This window comes from Pseudorasbora parva, chromosome 5, assembly GCF_024679245.1.
Source record: "Pseudorasbora parva isolate DD20220531a chromosome 5, ASM2467924v1, whole genome shotgun sequence".
Classification (NCBI taxonomy): domain Eukaryota; kingdom Metazoa; phylum Chordata; class Actinopteri; order Cypriniformes; family Gobionidae; genus Pseudorasbora; species Pseudorasbora parva.
Genome location: NC_090176.1, coordinates 44,774,039 through 44,792,221, shown reverse-complemented (window position 1 = coordinate 44,792,221; position 18,183 = coordinate 44,774,039). Strand labels below are relative to the sequence as shown.

General features: G+C 37.0%; 1 protein-coding gene across 3 annotated transcripts in view; it reads right to left on the bottom strand.

The window, feature by feature from the left end:
• Nucleotides 1-18,183, bottom strand: part of adarb1b (adenosine deaminase RNA specific B1b) — a 197,903-nt gene that overhangs the window by 8,527 nt on the left and 171,193 nt on the right. For all 3 annotated transcript variants that reach the window (XM_067444472.1, XM_067444474.1, XM_067444473.1), the window contains 5 exons: nt 12,396-12,510; nt 11,457-11,625; nt 10,927-11,078; nt 10,291-10,459; nt 3,317-3,498 (listed from right to left, as the gene is read on the bottom strand). In XM_067444472.1, coding sequence (XP_067300573.1) covers nt 3,317-3,498; nt 10,291-10,459; nt 10,927-11,078; nt 11,457-11,625; nt 12,396-12,510 — 787 coding nt within the window. The remainder of the gene's footprint in view (nt 1-3,316; nt 3,499-10,290; nt 10,460-10,926; nt 11,079-11,456; nt 11,626-12,395; nt 12,511-18,183) is intronic.

The window sequence follows — 18,183 nt, the reverse complement described above, 5'->3', positions numbered from 1 at the left end:
TTTCTCTAGTCTGGAAGCACCAATTAAATTCCCCCCCCCCAAATTTTCTTAAAAGCCTGTTTTGTCAGCGGTGAAGTATCCCTTTAAGCTTTAGGGTTCCAATACTTTGTAACCAATGAATGTCAGTGACTTACATACATTTTTTTTAGATTATTGCTGGAGTGGATTTCCATTGGCATGTCAGCCAACAATAATTTGAACAAACTGATTTAAACAATTCAGTACTTATAGGCAGGGCCGTGTTAAGCCTTTGCGGAGCCCTGGGCTAAGCCTTTGCGGGGCCCTGGGCTAAGCTTTTGCGGGGCCCTTGCCCCCAATCCCAGATATACAAAATAACCAGATTATCACTTCAATGCATGTTTATTTTAATGCGAACAACGTTCTATCACTTTAATTCAGCGCGTCCAGCACAAAATAAACTCTGTGCAGAAATGTCGACGCGCTGCTGCAGACGCACCTGGAAAGCACTGCCGGACCGCACCCGTGTGTATTGAGAGCTGAAATCCGTTAACATTGGGACGTATAACAGGCGATCTATTCATGATCAAACTATTTGTGTTGCAGATCTAAGCAGTTTATAGGAGTCACTTGTTGGACTACTACACAATAATTGAAAGACGTGTTATATTGCTATTCTCTCATCACATTTGAAGTGCCGCTAATGTAAATCTGTAGAGGAACAATTTATATTTTATGCATTGGGAATTTGGGATACACTAGCTGCCTGCTGGGGTGGCAATGGTCTTTCTTTTAGAGTGACAGTTGAAACCCTGGTAGATCCGCCCGTGTCATATTTTCTTACATTTTCGTTCGACATGTTGAGGTGACGATGTACTGGGTGTCCGCTGTGACTCGACAATGATGCTCAACGTACGCATAATTACCTCGATCCCAAAAAAAAAAAGAAAAAAAAGGATAACACATAAAAGAATTGTCTCGGGGGCCCCCTGGTGTTCGGGGCCCTGGGCTGCAGCCCATGTTGCCCATTAGGATAACGTGGCCCTGCTTATAGGTGCAAAGGTTTCCAATAAAATCCTAAACAACAGGACTGTGTCTTACACAACTCAAAAAAGGTAATACCCAACCAACAACATTTTTTTACAGAACAAAACAGAAACTGTCTTAATTACCTGAAGCAATGGTAATTAATTGAAAAACACTTGAAGGTTATATGGTATTATTTTAATCTTTTGTTCTTTAAAATTTATATACTTATTAAGATAAAAATAATATTAAATTATTACATATTAATCGTATAATATGTAATCTTACAATACTATTTCAATTAAGCTCTCAAAAAATGGCTCAATCCCTTTACTTATTGACGACATGAACAAAAAGAGTTGACAAGTGCAGTTACGCTTCAACCTCCCACAACACATCATCAAATGGAGATTTTCAGCAGTAAGCCATTAAAAACAAGTTCTGCTAAGAATCTGATGTAACTTAGTGCAAAAGCGGAGGGTGTTTCTCATGAGGAACAAAAGTGGGAAAGGAAACGTTCTCTCCAAGAGCAGCCGACATCTCCCTGATGACGCTTTGAAACTCAAGCAAGTATTTCATGAGGTAACCTAAGCGTCTATCTATACCCAGTGCTGGGTAGAAAGAAACTAGCTAAAAGTTGTGACGCTACTAACTAACCAAAGTATTTCAGAGGCATAAAAATTGTTCACCCTTTTTATAAAAAAAATCTCAAGGATCGATATCAGGGTCAATTATCTACTGAACGGTATCGGCTATTCTAAGCCAGATCCTTTACTTCTGCTGTCATGCATTTGTATTACAGTAGGTGGCAATGTGCACCTTCAAGTGGGTTTGCCATCCGCCATAAGGAAAAGAAGCTAAGGCTACGTTTACATGTGGGCGGCTATTTTAATAAACAGACATTTCAACCTCTCCGGTTTCAACTTTGTGCACATGTCAGTTTTCAGAAAAGCATTCACTTACACGTACCCGTGTATATATGCTGTCAAGAGCATGCTAAACCTGTAGGTGGCGGTGTAACGAGAAGCTCAAGCCAACGTAAGCCAATCAGAATCCTGAAAATAGCGTCGGCGCTGGCGGTGACGTGGTCTGGTTTTTCGTGTTGGAGGGAGAAGTTGTTCCAAAATTGCTGACCTCCGAGCACTCATTCGTCTCTGCTCCTCGACATAATAGAGCAGCTGTATTTGCAAATGCAAACACACAAAAAGAGTTTGCACCAACATAAATGCGACTGCTACTCTGAACGCTTCCACTATCACATGTAAACATAGGTTGCACTTTTGACGTAGGTGCGAGCTCTGGCGCATACTGTGACGTTGGCTGCCTAAACACCCGTTTGTCTCCGTTTACATACAAATGTGCAAACGAAGATTTTCAAAATCTCCACTCTTGCCGGAGTTTTTAGAAAGACTCGTTTTCAGAGGCGAATTCTCCATTTGTGTGTAAACGAAGGGGCGCAAATGAAGGGAAATTTCCCAGTTTTTCAAAATAGCCATAAACGGGGCCTCAAATGTGCACAAGTGACACGCGAGAACCAATTAAGTCTTCTCTAGCGCGTCACACGTCCGAGGTTCAGAGCTTAGAATGTGCACTTTTGTAACAAACCACTCAAAAGTCATTTATTTGCTGTTTTTTGTTTGTCGCCTCAGACGTTGTTGCCTCTACGCATTGCTATGGGTTGCATCTTGCTTCTGACTCCAGACTAGCATTCTGACACCTCGAGCTTCATGCGTTTCTCTTTTTAAATACATTAAGTTTAAATCCGTAGTCCCATATGCGTAATTGTGTCCACAGTACGTTTACAATGTCTACTGTAATACATGTTTACCAAAATTTAAGATCAGGACTCTGTATAGGCAGTCTCTCAGTATTTAATGATTCTGATTGGTTTGGGGGCAAAAAATAAAATAACTTGATAGGGACATACAATACAATATTCATTGTTTTGTACCATGTATAAAAACGCAACCTGTTAAATTCTTTAATTTAATAGTTGTGCATTTGCCTCTATACGTAGACAAACCACTTTAAATTTCCCAACACTGCTATAGAGTGAGTGGGATTACTTTTAAAAAGATTTAAAAAAATTGTGAGAGAAATCATCAGGGGCTTCTGCGATTTCAGGCATGGTATGAATTACTGAAACAGGCTGTCGGTGTGTGATGGTGAGATGAAGAGCAGGCCAATTCCAGTAATTTATCAAACCACAAGGAAATTGAAGGCGAGTGGAGGGAAAATGTCCATCTAGTAAATGGTAATAGAATTTGACATCGGTGCCATTTTCAATGATTTGAGAGTGAAAATGCGAGCCCGCCCTATGATGTTGTCTTACCGCTGAGCAGAGGGCGGTTGAGGGAGAATTGCTGGGGCAGGTCTTCGATGTCAGCAATCCGCTGGTACATGGCTCTGGACAGATGATCAGCGTGATACAGGCTGCCCAGGATGATGCTGGAGAAGTAGAGGGGTTCAGTGAAGTAGCTCATCAGAGAGCCCTGGATGCCCACCACGTTCCACCTGCAAGAACAAACCCAAACACCTCAGATCAAGGCTTCGCTTCTTCAAGACTAAGATTCCCCATTGGACATCAAGTGGTAACTTAACCCAAAAATATATAACACTAATCAACATAGTAATTTATTTCTACTTCTATGAATTGCATAAAACCAACAGTATGCAAAAAACATAGTTTGAGTGGGTATGCAACAATAAAATGTATCTATTTTGAACAATAATTCGTTTTATTATATTTAATTTTCAAATTACATTTTTTATATGCATTTTGCATTGATTTCTCCCTGCTGTATGCAACCCCATCGAAACAGATCTGCGGCCCATTTATAGAATTTATTATTAAATTTAATTATATTTTAAATCTTTTTCAGAACAGACCTGCGGCACATTTTATTACAATAATTTTTACACTTAATTCATTATTTTATTATTGTCATTTTGCAATGTCGCACTCCCCCCTCATTGAATTTCATTAAACTTATTTATAATTATTTTACAATTTTATTACTGTTTTGCATTGATTTGCCCTGCTGCTCGACATCAAACCTGCCAGCCAATTGTATTATATTTAATTCAAAGTTAATTATAATAATAATTTTTATATTTAATGTAGATTTGGAATATAATACTTTCTATTATTGGTTAATATTAATTATTGGTCTATTAATATTTTTTCCTCAGCTGTATGCAGCTCTATCAAAACGGCCTGTTTTTGGGTCACGGTCCACCAGATGACAACCACTGCATTTTACCTTTACTACATTGACTCAGCTGGCTTTTTTAATTTATTTTTTATTTTAAGTTTGTTACTAGCCTGAAGTACTTCCAGCCCTTTTACATAATGGAGTCCTAATTTCACTCCACCAAAAACACTAAAAATTACCATGTAGACGGAGCATATAAGACAATCAGGAACTACAAGAATCACAAAAGATGAAAAACAAGAGAGCAAAGAAACCAATCTGGCCAGCAGCAGCCCAGATGTAAATGAATTTCAAATGCCTGTTATATAAAAAAGCCCCAGTGGATGAATTGTTCAATTAGCGCTGTTCTTCCAAACCACCTCATTTACTTCTTCACAGGTCCCAGACTCACCCACTGGGTTCCCTCCTCAGCCATTCACAATCAAAAGGCCTAATCAAGGCCAAATCTGCTCCCCAAAACAACACCTGCTGAACGCGGCTAAAAAGATTCCAGACTCAAGTGATTGGAGATGTTCTTTTCAGCTTGGCCAATCAACAGCCTCCGACGCCAGAAAGACACAGTTCAACTTTTACTACTGGTACTGTTGGCCGTCAGATATCTAATGTACCTGCTAAGACACTACATCCTGGAAAACTTTTGACAAATGCTGTGTTCGTTTACGTTGCTTCGAAGCCGGCCAATCAGAAAGGAATTTTTTACATGCCTGTGTTTGTGTGTGTATAGGCAGTATGTGGTCAATGAATGGACTTCTGAGACTAGCCTATTACTGGAACACTTGATTCTGATCATAAGACAAGGGCTCTAATCAAAAGCACTGCGATGCAAAAAAGCCACATATTGCATTTTTGGGTAAGAACAAACAACCTATAGGTTAAAACCTCAGTGGCACATAATTCACATGAATAATTTAGGGCTGGAAGAACTCAAAGCTGCAGTTAACACACAAGCATGGGATGGGTGCACAATTTGATGCAAGCCTGCCTTTGATTTCCATAAAGACAGCATATTCAGCAAAGATGCATTCAATCAATCAGAAGACATATTAAAGAACTTAACTGAGGATTTCTAAAGAATCAAGTGACACTGAAGACTGGAGTAACGGCTGCTGAAAATGTTACTTTTTCATCACAGGAATAAATTACATTTTTAAAACATATTAAAATAGAAAACGATTATTTTAAACTGCAATATTTCAGAATATCATCACTTTTTACTGTATTTTTGATTAAAAGCACAGTTCTAGGTTTGTTCTAAACAAAATAAAACAGATGATTAGGAAGAGGGTTTATGTATGACAGACTTAAAGGAGCAATGTGTGATTTTAGCGGCATCTAGTGGTGAGGTTGTGAATTGCACCCTGCTCCCTTTCGAAGCACATAGAGAAGCTACGGTGGCTGACACAGGACAAAAATGTTGTCGTTGGAGACAGCAGAGTGACTAGCACTCTGTAGAGCAGTTTGTCCATTTAGGGCTACTGTAGAAACTTAGCGGCGCAAAATATTGATTTCACTGTAAGGGGACCCACGGTGTATGGAGATAGAAATGGCTCATTGTAAGGTAATAAAAACATAACGGTTCATTATGTAAGGTCTTTATACACCACTTAAAACATAGTTATGTATTGCATTTCTGTCAATAGATCTTTATAAATACTGCACCTTTAAACTAAAGATCAACAAAAAGACATGTACAGTATGTGTCATTTCAACATGTTGCATGTTTTGGAGCTGCTGTTATTCTTATTTCAGACACTGCTGGATCAGCACCTTCCATTAAAAATTCACAGGAACACCTTCCACCCACTGTGTGTCCCAGTTTGAGACTCACATCTGGTCATGTTTCTAGAAGAGCAGGTACAGGCTATGGCGGAGGAGACACAGCATTCTATCAAAACCACACGCTCATTCATCGAAGCAGATGGGCTGCTTTTCCTTGAGTGAGAGCTGTAAACATCAGTTCTGCGGTGTGTGAGTGTGTCAGACCGTCCCTGAGCAACACATAAACTAGCTCAGTTCTCAATAAACACCGCTTTTCACTGAAAACCAAAGCAATAAAGTGAATCAGCAAACAATACTGTATCAAAAAGATACTGAAAACACGAAAGGCTCATTGGCTCTCTAGTTTATCTAGTTCAATACGTCAACGGATGGATCAGACATCAATACATACAGTAATGTATTAAAGGGATAGTTCACCCAAAAATAAAAATTAGCCCATGATTTACACCCCCTCAAGTCATCCTAGGTGTATATTATGACATTTTTCTTTCAGACAAATACAATTGCAGTAATATTAAAAGATGACTTAACATTATTTTGACTTAATAATATTAAAAGATGATTATAATCGTGAATTGCAGCCCAAAATTGGACGCCCAAAAAAGTGCATTCATCACAAAAGTATTACAAAAGTATTCCACAAGGCTTTTGGGGTTAATAAAGGCTTTCTGAAGCTGACCGATGGGTTTGTGAAAGAAAAATATCCATTATTAACATGTTTCTTAGTAAGTTGAATACAGAAGGCGGTCTGGCAACTTGTGATAAATATGAATATTTTTCTTACAAAAACCCATCGATTTGCTTCAGAAGGCCTTTATTAGGCCCCTGAAGCCATGTGGAGCACTTTTTACTAAAAAGACTTCGGATTTGGGTCACTTGAACCATGTAAATGCAGCCTTACTGTCTTAATGAGTGACTTGATTCATTCAAACAGTTGATTCATTTAGGGACAAAGCAAGTGGCCGTCTTTATAAATGGGTCACTGAATCAACTGCTCCCTCGATTCACTAAAAACAACAACAACACAGATTCATTCAGTAATGAAACGCCACTGCACTGTAAAAAATTATTTAGAAAAAAGTTACCTGGCTGCCTTAAAATTTGAGTTAATACAATGAACATTTTTTGAGATTCGACAACCTTTATTAAAATATTATTAAAAGATTTTGTAAGTATATTGGGTAATTGTGTGTGTTTTATTTTTGATGACGCAGTGAAACATGCCAAATAGTGCTATTTTAATGATTTATTCAATTTTTATGTGGTTCAGATACAATAATATTTTGAGTTTCTATTTATTAAACAAATTTCCTTCATTGTATCAACTCAAATTTTTTATTTCAATAAACTCAAAATTTTAAGGCAACCAGGTTACTTCATTTTTTAAGTTAAACCAACAGTTTTTGTACAGTGTGTATGTTGCACACAACTGTTCTGCTGTGGCTTTGTTTGGAACTATTTTCATTGCACTGGACTGTGTTTCATCACACAGTCAGTTATTGCCCTGCATCATGTTCCTCACTAAACTAATAACTAATGTAAGATAACACATTGGCTGAGGCGGGTGCATTAATAATTTTAACAGATTATTTTCCCATAATTAATTGCACCAAATTGACGTGTTAAATTAATAATAATTCATTACATTTATATATCGCTTTTCTAGGCACTCAAAGCGCTTTACATAGAGGGAAGAATCTCCTTAACCACCACCAATGTGCAGCATCCACCTGGATGATGGGACGGCAGCCATATTGCACCAGAACGCTCGCCACACACCAGCTGATTGGTGGAGAGGAGACCGAGTGATGAAGCCAATCAGGATATGGGGATTATTAGGAGGCCATGATGGACAGTGGCCAATGGGCAAATTTGGCCAGGATGCCGGGGTTACACCCCTACTCTTAATCGAAGGACATCCTGGGATTTTTAACGACTATATATATATATATATATAGCAAAGAAGCTTTGCTGTTTTATATTCTATTAATTGAAAACAAAAAATAAGAACAAATTCTGCAGTTTCAATGGAGTTCTACCATTATATAAAAAAAATGATTCAAAATGAAAGTATAATTAAATAAATACGAAGAGACTGCAGGATAAGGATAATGCATACATGTACTACCGAGTGACAGTTAAAGTGTGTGTGTACTGGGTATTCTCTCATTAGCAGGGACAGGACCTGTGCTCTTTGGTCACAGCTGTGTCTGACATGTCCTTATCTCTCCGCTCACAGCTGCTGGGCGGCAGGGACAGACACATCGCCACATTGACCCCACAGGATAAATGAACGCTCCCTCCTACACTGATAATGCTGTCTTCTTTATTTAACTAGGGTTATAGTAATGTTGAACCCATGCACCTCTTTCCCTGTCAATTATGAAGTCCGGTAATAGCCAACAAGCAATTAAATTCACAAAGCCCTTATTCTCTTCCCAACAGTGACAGGTACAGCATCTACCTAGCGCAGTGAGATTAACCAGAAGGTTCCAGACTGCTGGTTTTGCTGAGCTGTCTATTATTCTAATGAAGAGGGCTGACAATAGCTCCAACTTAGTGAGCTGCTTAACTAGGCAGATTTTTAAAAAAAAAAATATCATAGAAGCAAAGGTAGGCAGGAATATTATGCTCATTATGGCCAAAATTTGAATGCAACATTACATCCTTTACAGAGGACATCCCAGAATGCATTGTGATGAACTCAGTGAACAGAATTAGAATATATTATTATTTTGTAACATAGCTAAATTTGATATGGTTATTAGTATGTAAGGTCAGGCACTGCTGTTGGACGAGAAGGCCTGGCTCACAGTCTCCGCTCTAATTCATCCCAAAGGTGATCTATCAGGTTGAGGTCAGGACTCTGTTCTGGCCAGTCAAGTGTGTGTATTATATCTGTGTATTTTATATATGTATATGTATATATATATATGTATATATATATATATATATATATATATATATATATATATATATATATATATATATACTAATGTAAGATAGCGTACATGTCTTGGCTGAGTGATATATATATATATATATATATATATAACTGCACTTTTTTATACTTATAATGTAACAACTAATAGCAACTAGTGAAGACATTAAGTGCAAAACATTACTGGCCTTGGGACAACCTTAAAACGGAGCAACTGGTAAATATTAGTGTTGTTTCTGAGCATCAGATGCCTATATAGGCAGCAGGCAAGACAAGCTCTCTAGGTTTTGGAACAGGACTCGTATGTCAGGGCTTTAGACAAAACATTTAATTAAAGAGCCAATGGCTTCTATAGGAGAAAAAATAGGAGCCAAATTATTAAGTGCCACAAAATAATAAATGTGGTGTTACATCTGCCTTTCTTTCCTTTTTTTGCATTTTCATCCATCATTTGGCCACAGAGCATGGTTTGGCCTTCTCCTAATGCACCCTATGAACAATATGTCTTGTACACACCTATTCATTTTTTCCTTCATTAGTAATATCTGATAGGATAAATTTGGTGAAATGCAGCTCTTCAAATGCAATTATATAGGCAATGTTGAATTTCATTTTTAGCTACTTCCATTCTTTATGTAGAAAACAGATTAAGTAAAAGTATAAAGATTATGTGAACGCATATATTTAGCAAAGTGCCCCTTTCTATAGTTATTTTTCTAGCTGACTAATGAGTTTATGAGCATTGAATGTCTTTTCCGAGGTAAATTTGACATGATTGTTCTTAAGCTGTTTTACACAAGCTCTTTTCCAAGGTCAAAATGCTGATTGAGCAATCTATCAGGCCACATTAAAGGGTGCCAGAATTACATTTATTGCTTCTATTTAATGATAAAATCGACAATTTAGTTTACTAAAATTAACAAACACATTGAAAGCAACATATTAACATTCATTGACGCATCTCCATCTTTTCTATCTCTCTTATGCTGGCACAGTTGTCAGTGTTGTTGTTCGATAGAGCTGAAGGCTTTGGAAAAGCAATACATTTGCATTCTGAGATGTGTTTCTGAAACTGAAGATGATCCTCGCTGTTTCAGTTCATATTTTGACGCTCAAACTCGCTGAGTTGAGTTTTTCCCCCATTGCAACTTTTCTGTGCGTCGACTCATTTTATTACATCAACACAACAAAAGATGTGATGGGCTTCTCGTCACAGAACATGTAACATGTCAGTTATAAGTAAATTCATATGGTCGCCAGTGGCGATCTCAGCAAAAATATAACTCGCAAACTAATATTTATTTGTTGCAAATGCGACCATTATAGTCGCAGTCTGGAGCCCTGTATGTACACGTGTTTGCAGTCTGTTACCTTGCGATTTTGTCACTGCATGACATCGTGAGCAGCCGCTCCCCCTGCAGAACTCCGTCCCATGTCTGTATGGTGTTACTAGATCGCACCGGGATGGTTCCCTCTCCAGACTCGATCTTGGTTCTCAGTTGGCCCCTTGCCTTTCTGTTGGGGTGTCTGTCTCCCTGGTCTGAGGAGAACAGAGTTAAAGAAACATTTTAAAAGAATGAGAGGCACTTCCAGGCAATGTTTCTGAAAATGTAAATCTACTTCAATTAAACAACAGATTTAATCAGCGAATAAGAATATCTTAAAGAAGAGTAATTGTTTTTTTTTGCTTCAGCTGAATAATTGTATGGCCATTAAAGCGACACTCAAGAGCAGAATTAATCAGGCCAAAAGGGGAGTCGACAAAGCCAGCTAATTAAAAACATTGATGAAATTTGTTTTTGAAACGCAGTCAGACAGTCAAGTGAAATTATAATGAAATGCGACCTGATCATAAGAGGGCCTATACTGATCTTAATTGAACACAACTATTCAGTTTTGATCATTAATTTCCAACAAGTGTTTGAGTAAATTAAAGTCCTCATCCACCTCCCGCTTGATCATGCATAAAGAAGTGAATAGTCTGATTGAATAAAGACTCAGTTTCACCCTCTACGCCCGCCTCGTGAGGAGAGAAGATCCGAGCGTCTCCACAGGGCGACGTGCTGATGTAAAGATGAAACTGGACGTTGTCTTTCAGCCGGAAGCCACGTTTGTCACACTGCGTGAATATGGACTTTTGGTGCTCCTCTTTATTGTTGCTAAATTTAGAGAGAAAGAATACAAAAATATAATTTTCCCCACGTTTTTTTTTTTTTGTCATGTACATACAAAACAAAATTATGGCTTGCACGACCATAAACATTGTGACAGTAATTTGAGATACTAAACATTTAAAGGTGTGATCAGTATCCGTATATGTATATATTTGGTGGTTTAAGAAATTGCACAGACCATTTCATTAATAATCACAATTCATTTTGCATCTCTATCTAAAACTGTATACAATAACAAAGTGTAAAATTAAAAATGGTTTATGAGTTTAATTTCCCTTTCTGCAAGACTAAACATCATCCATCATCCTATGAAGACAAACGAGACGTACACACACATGCAAGACAGTGACGCCGGTGTCTCACCTTAAGAAGTGCTCCAGCTGCATGTAGAGATACCTGATCAGGGAGCGACGAGCAATGATTTCAGCGTGACAGTCGTTGAGCGCCAAGCCGCGGTCGCTCATATACTCGCCGTTTATACACTTGGTTCCCGTGGAGACGCAGATGACCTGAGCGTCCTTGACATCAGTGCCTGAGTTAAAAGCAGGAGCAAACATACTAGGACTGAATACCGAACCAACAAAAATCACACAACACTCACTCACACCTGAAAACTATTTTAAAGGAACTGTATGTAAGAAATGTATTTAAATTAATCATAAAATGGCCCTGATATGTCACTAGGCATTAAGAAATCATGTTAATTTCAAATACTTATATCACTGACAACAGTAGTCTGGCCAGGATATAGTAATTTAAAAGTTGTTGCTGCAGCCCTCAACTGATATTGATGTTGTCATGTTGTGTTTTGGCCTGAAGCTCTGCCCTCCACCTATCGACCAATCATGAAGTCAGTAGTGTTTCTGCATCCAGGTTGCCAGATCTGCTCTAGTTACTACAGCTGCAGCTACAAATATTTTCTGTTGGATCATGCAGATATCTGGCAACCTCGAGTCAGAGGGGAGGGGGAGATTCGAAAGTGATTGCAGTACCAGTCTTGACCACAATCTCACATACACTTCCTTTAAAGTCTAGGAATATCTAGAAATGTTACCTTTCTAGTTGTTAAATGATCTGATTCCTCGATTTCATTAAGATTTTTTTTGTTGTTGTTGTAAAAGTAGACTTCAATACAAGTACATGAAAAACCATCATGCAGTCGGCGAGTGATTCATTAGGCTGATTCAAAAAGATTACTAATGAGTTCAAATCTTGACATATTGCTTGTTAAGAATGGTCTCAGAGCCATTTGGTGGCAAAATGCAGATGTTCAGCTTTTAATTTATTTATGCAGAACTCTACCTGTTGTCATGACAACACCCGCCAGAACTTTCCGCCGCGCATGTGGAGACGTGAAGTTGTCAGTGAGCTCGCTGAATTTGTCCACAACCAGACGAGAAACGGCATCTGCAAGAACCTGGTAAAGAGTAAACAGCTGTCAGACTCAGTAATACATGAACACACATGAAAACATCTTTCACACCGCTACAGGCAGACATAAAAACATCAAGTCATCCTTACCCTTTTTATCCTATCCCCTTTAACAAACCTGCATTAATATGTAATACACACTTCTCATGATTTATTCAATTCCAGATGGATCAAATCAAGTCAAGGCCCTACATTTTTCTGGTTGAATATGCTGATTTAACTCAGAAACATTCAAGATTAAAAGTAGAGGTTAACACAGAATAGTACAGACAATTATACTGATTTCTAATAGAATGAACACAAATTAAATTCCATTCAATTGACCCTGCCCTCTATGGATGACTGTAAAGCAGAATTTACCGTAGACCTCAGATTCACCTTCGGCTGCTGCAATATAATATCAATATTTCATCGAAACCCTTCAGGCACCTCGGTGATTCCTTTCCGCTAACAGTGCCCTCCACTTCACATTCCTTAATATGCTGGAAAATGATTATGCCAAGGAAAAATCAATGGCCGAATGGGCATGAATTAGAGACATTAGTCTAACATTGCTTCCCAAATACTTCAGAGTCACTCAGTCGGAGACGGCTAATGGGAGTTTTAAGCGGAGCATCCCGATACATTATCAGGAGATGGCGAAATCTCCCTCCGAACAGAAGGCTGCATTTTTTTCCTCATGATAAAACACACTAGTTTCCACCATCATCTTTATTTGCTTTCATTTTCCATTAGCGCCTGGGGACAGATGACAGAAAATTCACTGGCCAACTAGACACTGACAGATTTCACAGGAGAGCAGTCTGGGAAACTAAGAAAGTGGGAAAAAAAGGACGCTAACGCAGAGATAAAAAAACATTTCAAAGACAAATAACATTCTTGAGAATGTTTCCTATGTTAAATTACATGGAATTAAACCACCAAATGCTATATAAATGTAAAAATGAAATATATTTAAAATAATAAAAATGATAATAATAGAGCTGTCAATTTAATATGTTAATTATGGAAAAAATATTATGTGTTTAGATTATCTGAGCTTGTCTGTCCACATCAGACTTGACGGGACTATGAGATGCAACAAATCGATCAAAAAAATCACAGCCAATCAGAACAGCGGGCTCTCGCTTCAAGTGCACGGCACCAGAGATTAATTGTGACGGCACTCGCAAGAAAATGGATAAGTACATTCAGAAGTACATCAAATTCACATATATGACACCGTTTAAACATTACTAAAAATACACTAATATAGAGTCGTTTAGAGTCACTAAAACAATCTTTGTCATAGAATATACTTGTTTGTTCACAGTTTGAATGTTCTTGTTACCATTTGTTTAATTTCAAGATCTGAGGTGATTTATTCATTGGTTTTTTTTTTGTACGACCATGTTACAAAGCTGGGAGCACTGAATGATATTCAAAGTCACATTACACGCTTTTCACACTATACAAAAGCACATAAACATTACCTGAGATTATCATTAAAAGAGCCTTTTTATACAAAGCCCTCAAGCTATGGAATGTGCTTTCTCTGCCCATCAGAAATGCACCAACGTTGGGTCATTTAAAAAAAGTTTATTAAAGGGTTACTTCAGCGATTAGCACATGGCTTTGTATCAGTAGAAACCCTGGAGTATATTCAAATTATTGTGCTTTTCCCACTCGTATCTCCCTGAGACAAGAGATTTATGCATTTTATTTCTGGAAAAATTCCTCCTATGATGCAAATTGACGATTTTTGCATCATAGGAGGAATGTTTGCCCAAAGGCTTAAGACTACAGCCAGCAGAGGGAGCCATTACCGCATGTTTTGAATCCGCGCATGGGGGATGGGAGATTACACACAGCTTGCAGGGAGAGCTCAGCTGGCAGCTTACAGGCACTCATTTAAACGAAGCTATGGTGAGCAATGTAAGTCTTTTAACTTCTCAAATTAATTTCTATGAAAGTTAAGCTTGTAAAGGCATGAACTGAAAAGTGCCAGACTGAACTCGCGTTGTGAATGTATGCCGCAAGTGTAGTCGCGATTACCTCAGCTCTCATCACTCCTGCAGTTAGTGCTCAGTGCTGTGAGACTCGCGCGGTGACTCACTCATTATATTGAACACACACGTTCAGTTTTTAATTGTAGTGTCTTCTCTAACTCAGTCACTGTAATCAAGTTGGTGGCGTTGGGAATGGCACAGGGCAGCGAAGCATTCTGGGAATTGTAGTCTTTCATCCCCATGGGACAAAAATACATTTTCTGTCTTTTCTCAGTCTAGAAGACACCAAATTAAAAAATAATTTCACATTTCTACTACATTGATGACCCAGTTTAAATACAGATTCATCTTCCCAGCGCTGAAGTACCCCTTTAAGACATATTTGTTTAAGACATTTTACTGCTCATTTTACTGTAGCACTTTGGGTTTAAGAAAAGGGCATCATAAATAAAATGTATTATTATTACCGTCGCAGAGATAGAAACCGTTTCTAAAATCGTCGCATTGCATGTAGTTAGGACACAGTGTAAGAATGCAGTAAAAATGCCACTAAAATTCAAGATATCAGGGCAAAAAAATGCCTCTTCTATGGGTTTTTTAATTGTGCAATATAATTTAACAATCTTACACAATATTGCCTGTTTTTGCTCAATTTCGCCAATTAAATTATTTCCAAACAAAGCCACAGCAGAACTGTTGTGCGCTTCACGACTGAATGAACGAGTCTGCGTTCTTTAAAGAATCCGGTGAGCAGTTTTTTCTGGGACTCATAAAGATGGCCACTTATTTTGTTTCTGAATTAATCCGTCATTTGAAAAAATAAAGTCGTGTGTAATAAATACTGTTGAATCAAAATCTTTTTCTCTAAAGCTACTTTTTATGTAATGGTTATTCAGTTATTTTCTCATCTAACACAATAATTTTAAGTGATCTTTTGGTGCATGATTAATTAATTGTAAATTATTATAACAAATTAATAAAATGAACAGCCCTATAATATGTTTACATTTTATGCAAATTACTGAAAAAGTTTTTTTCTATCATTTTTATATAGTCCAATAAATAAATGTAATACTATTAGTGCTATTAGATAAAAAAGTAACTAATTAAATCACATGTTTTTTGCAATCAATTTGCGATAAATCACACCTAACATATATTTATATTGTAATAATTTGACATTTGAGTCTCAAATTAAATACAAAACATGCATTTTGGCATCATTTTGTGTTTTTGTCCATTCAATCGCTGTCTGATGCAGCTTTTTGTGCACACAAGTGAACTGCGTTCTCTTTTGCGTCTTATCGTGATTGAATGGTTTAAAAGTTTTGGCATGAATAGTGCTAGTCTAAGGATTAAATGGATACTACGTTAAATGGCTTAACATTTTTAAAGTGTTAAACTGAAAGAAAAAATAAATCATGTGCGTTAACATGTTCATTTTGACAGCTCTAAAATATTAGATACTATAGGAAATTTTATATATTATATATATATATATATATATATATATATATATATATATATATATATATATATATATATATATATATATATATATATATATATACACATACACACTGTAAAAATTGTGGTGGTTTTTGTAAGTTTAACTTAAAAAAGTAAGTAACCTGGTTGCCTTAAAATTTTGAGTTTATTGAAATTTGAGTTGATACAATGAAGGAAATTAGTTTAATAAATAGAAACTCAAAATATTTTTGTATCTGAACCACATAAAAAATTTGATAAATCATGAAAATAGCACTATTTGTCATGTTTCACTGCGTCATCAGAAATAACACACACATAATTACCCAATATGCTTACAAAATCTTTTAATAATCTTTTAATAAAGGTTGTCGAATCTCAAAAAATGTTCATAGTATCAACTCAAAATTTTAATTTCAATGAACTCAAAATTAAGGCAACCAGGTAACTTTTTTTCTAAATAAATTTTTACAGTGTATATATGTATATATAAAGTAGTATAACAGTGCTAATCGGTTTAAGTAATTTTAATTTTAATAAGTAATGGTAACAAGTGATATCACAAGATAAAGTCCTTTTACAGTAGAATATCGTCTTTTTTGCTAAATCACACAATCCATCCCAGAGCCCATCTTCATTTCCATTAGGCTTTGTTCCTAATTAAGACGGCCACAATGGCCTATAGCCTTCAACTTTCCATCCTTGATGTAAGGTCAGTACGTATACCCACATGAATGGAGAAAAAAGGAAAACGATCAGTTGTCCCATGATGAGACTATTTAACCTCTTGCCATCTGGTTAAAACAAATACACCTATTTGCCTCTGGACTCATATTGACAACATGTTAAATGTGGGTATCAGATTAGGAATGGATAATTGGGTTTTGCATTCATGGTGCTGTATGTGTCACACAGACAGACAGCTCAAGAGCAATCAGCATCAGAGACAAAACATGCGGCTGACAGGACTGCTCTTTAGTGGACAGGTAGTGGGCAGGCTGAAACAAAATGTTCTTGTTTTGACACGGTTCAGAGGAAGATGTTAATTAAGATTGGGTCGCTTCCAGGCCTGGCCTTATCTCAAAAACAGGATTAACAGAGGATTTTAGAAATGTGTAAATAGACGTCTTCTCAGACAAACGCCAGTCGTCGGTCATTTCGGCTCACTGCATTGTTTCACTGGTAGGGGTGAGTGAAATATTGAATATGCATGACATATTCAAAATGCTCTGCTAGAGACATGACATTACGCAGCATCCCATATACCATAATGATTTAACACGCTTTTTATTAGGCCATTCAAATTTCCTAAAAAGGTCCAAAGTATCAAGGTCCTTCTCACAACTTGCGAGTACAAAAACTGTAAAAGAGAAGCAAGTCATTAGGAGCTGCAGTGTCGTGCACAGACCTCCGCGGGGGCGAGGGGGGTCCCCCTCGGTACGAATCGCGGAAGGAAGGTGTTGGTTTAATCAACTAAATCTATCTAGTATTACTGGTATTATCTAATTTTGTACTTAAATTTAACAGCTGGCAGCTGATTGGTTGATTGTAATCCATTACATACCTTTCTATCAAAGTTATCTGATATTAGCAAGGTGCATTTGTTGCCATGATAATGTGAGAAATGTTGAAGGTGTCTGAATACACTTTGGTTTGACTGTATATACTACAAGTAAGTAAAAAAAAAGAAGAAAAAAAAGCTATTTCACTTATTCCATCCTAATGTTTTAACAGAGCTCATCTTTCATTTCCACTTTGTTCTTGATTAAAATGGTCTAATGTGCCAGAGTTGTGCATTACGGCATAAAGGCTTAGATGATGATCTCTGATAAACTTAAATGGATCAGAAACGTCAATTAAACATTTTTGAGATGTGAAAGACCGATGTCTGTTTTTTATCAGATTGTTACACATCAGATACAATCAGACTTTATAAGACAGTCTGATGTGTGTTTAAAGGAAGCCACAGTACAAGAAAATGTTTAAATGAGTTTCAACATTAAAGTAGTTTCTGCAGTGCTTGTTAAAATAATCTATAACTTTTATTAAACTATAACTGTAATGCAATCTTCTTGTATAATATTTCTTTACCAGTTGAGGCCTGCCTATCTCTAAGGTATAAATAAACCATTATAATACTGCTGCATAGCTAGCTATTAATAATTAAAGTCTCTCAAAAAATG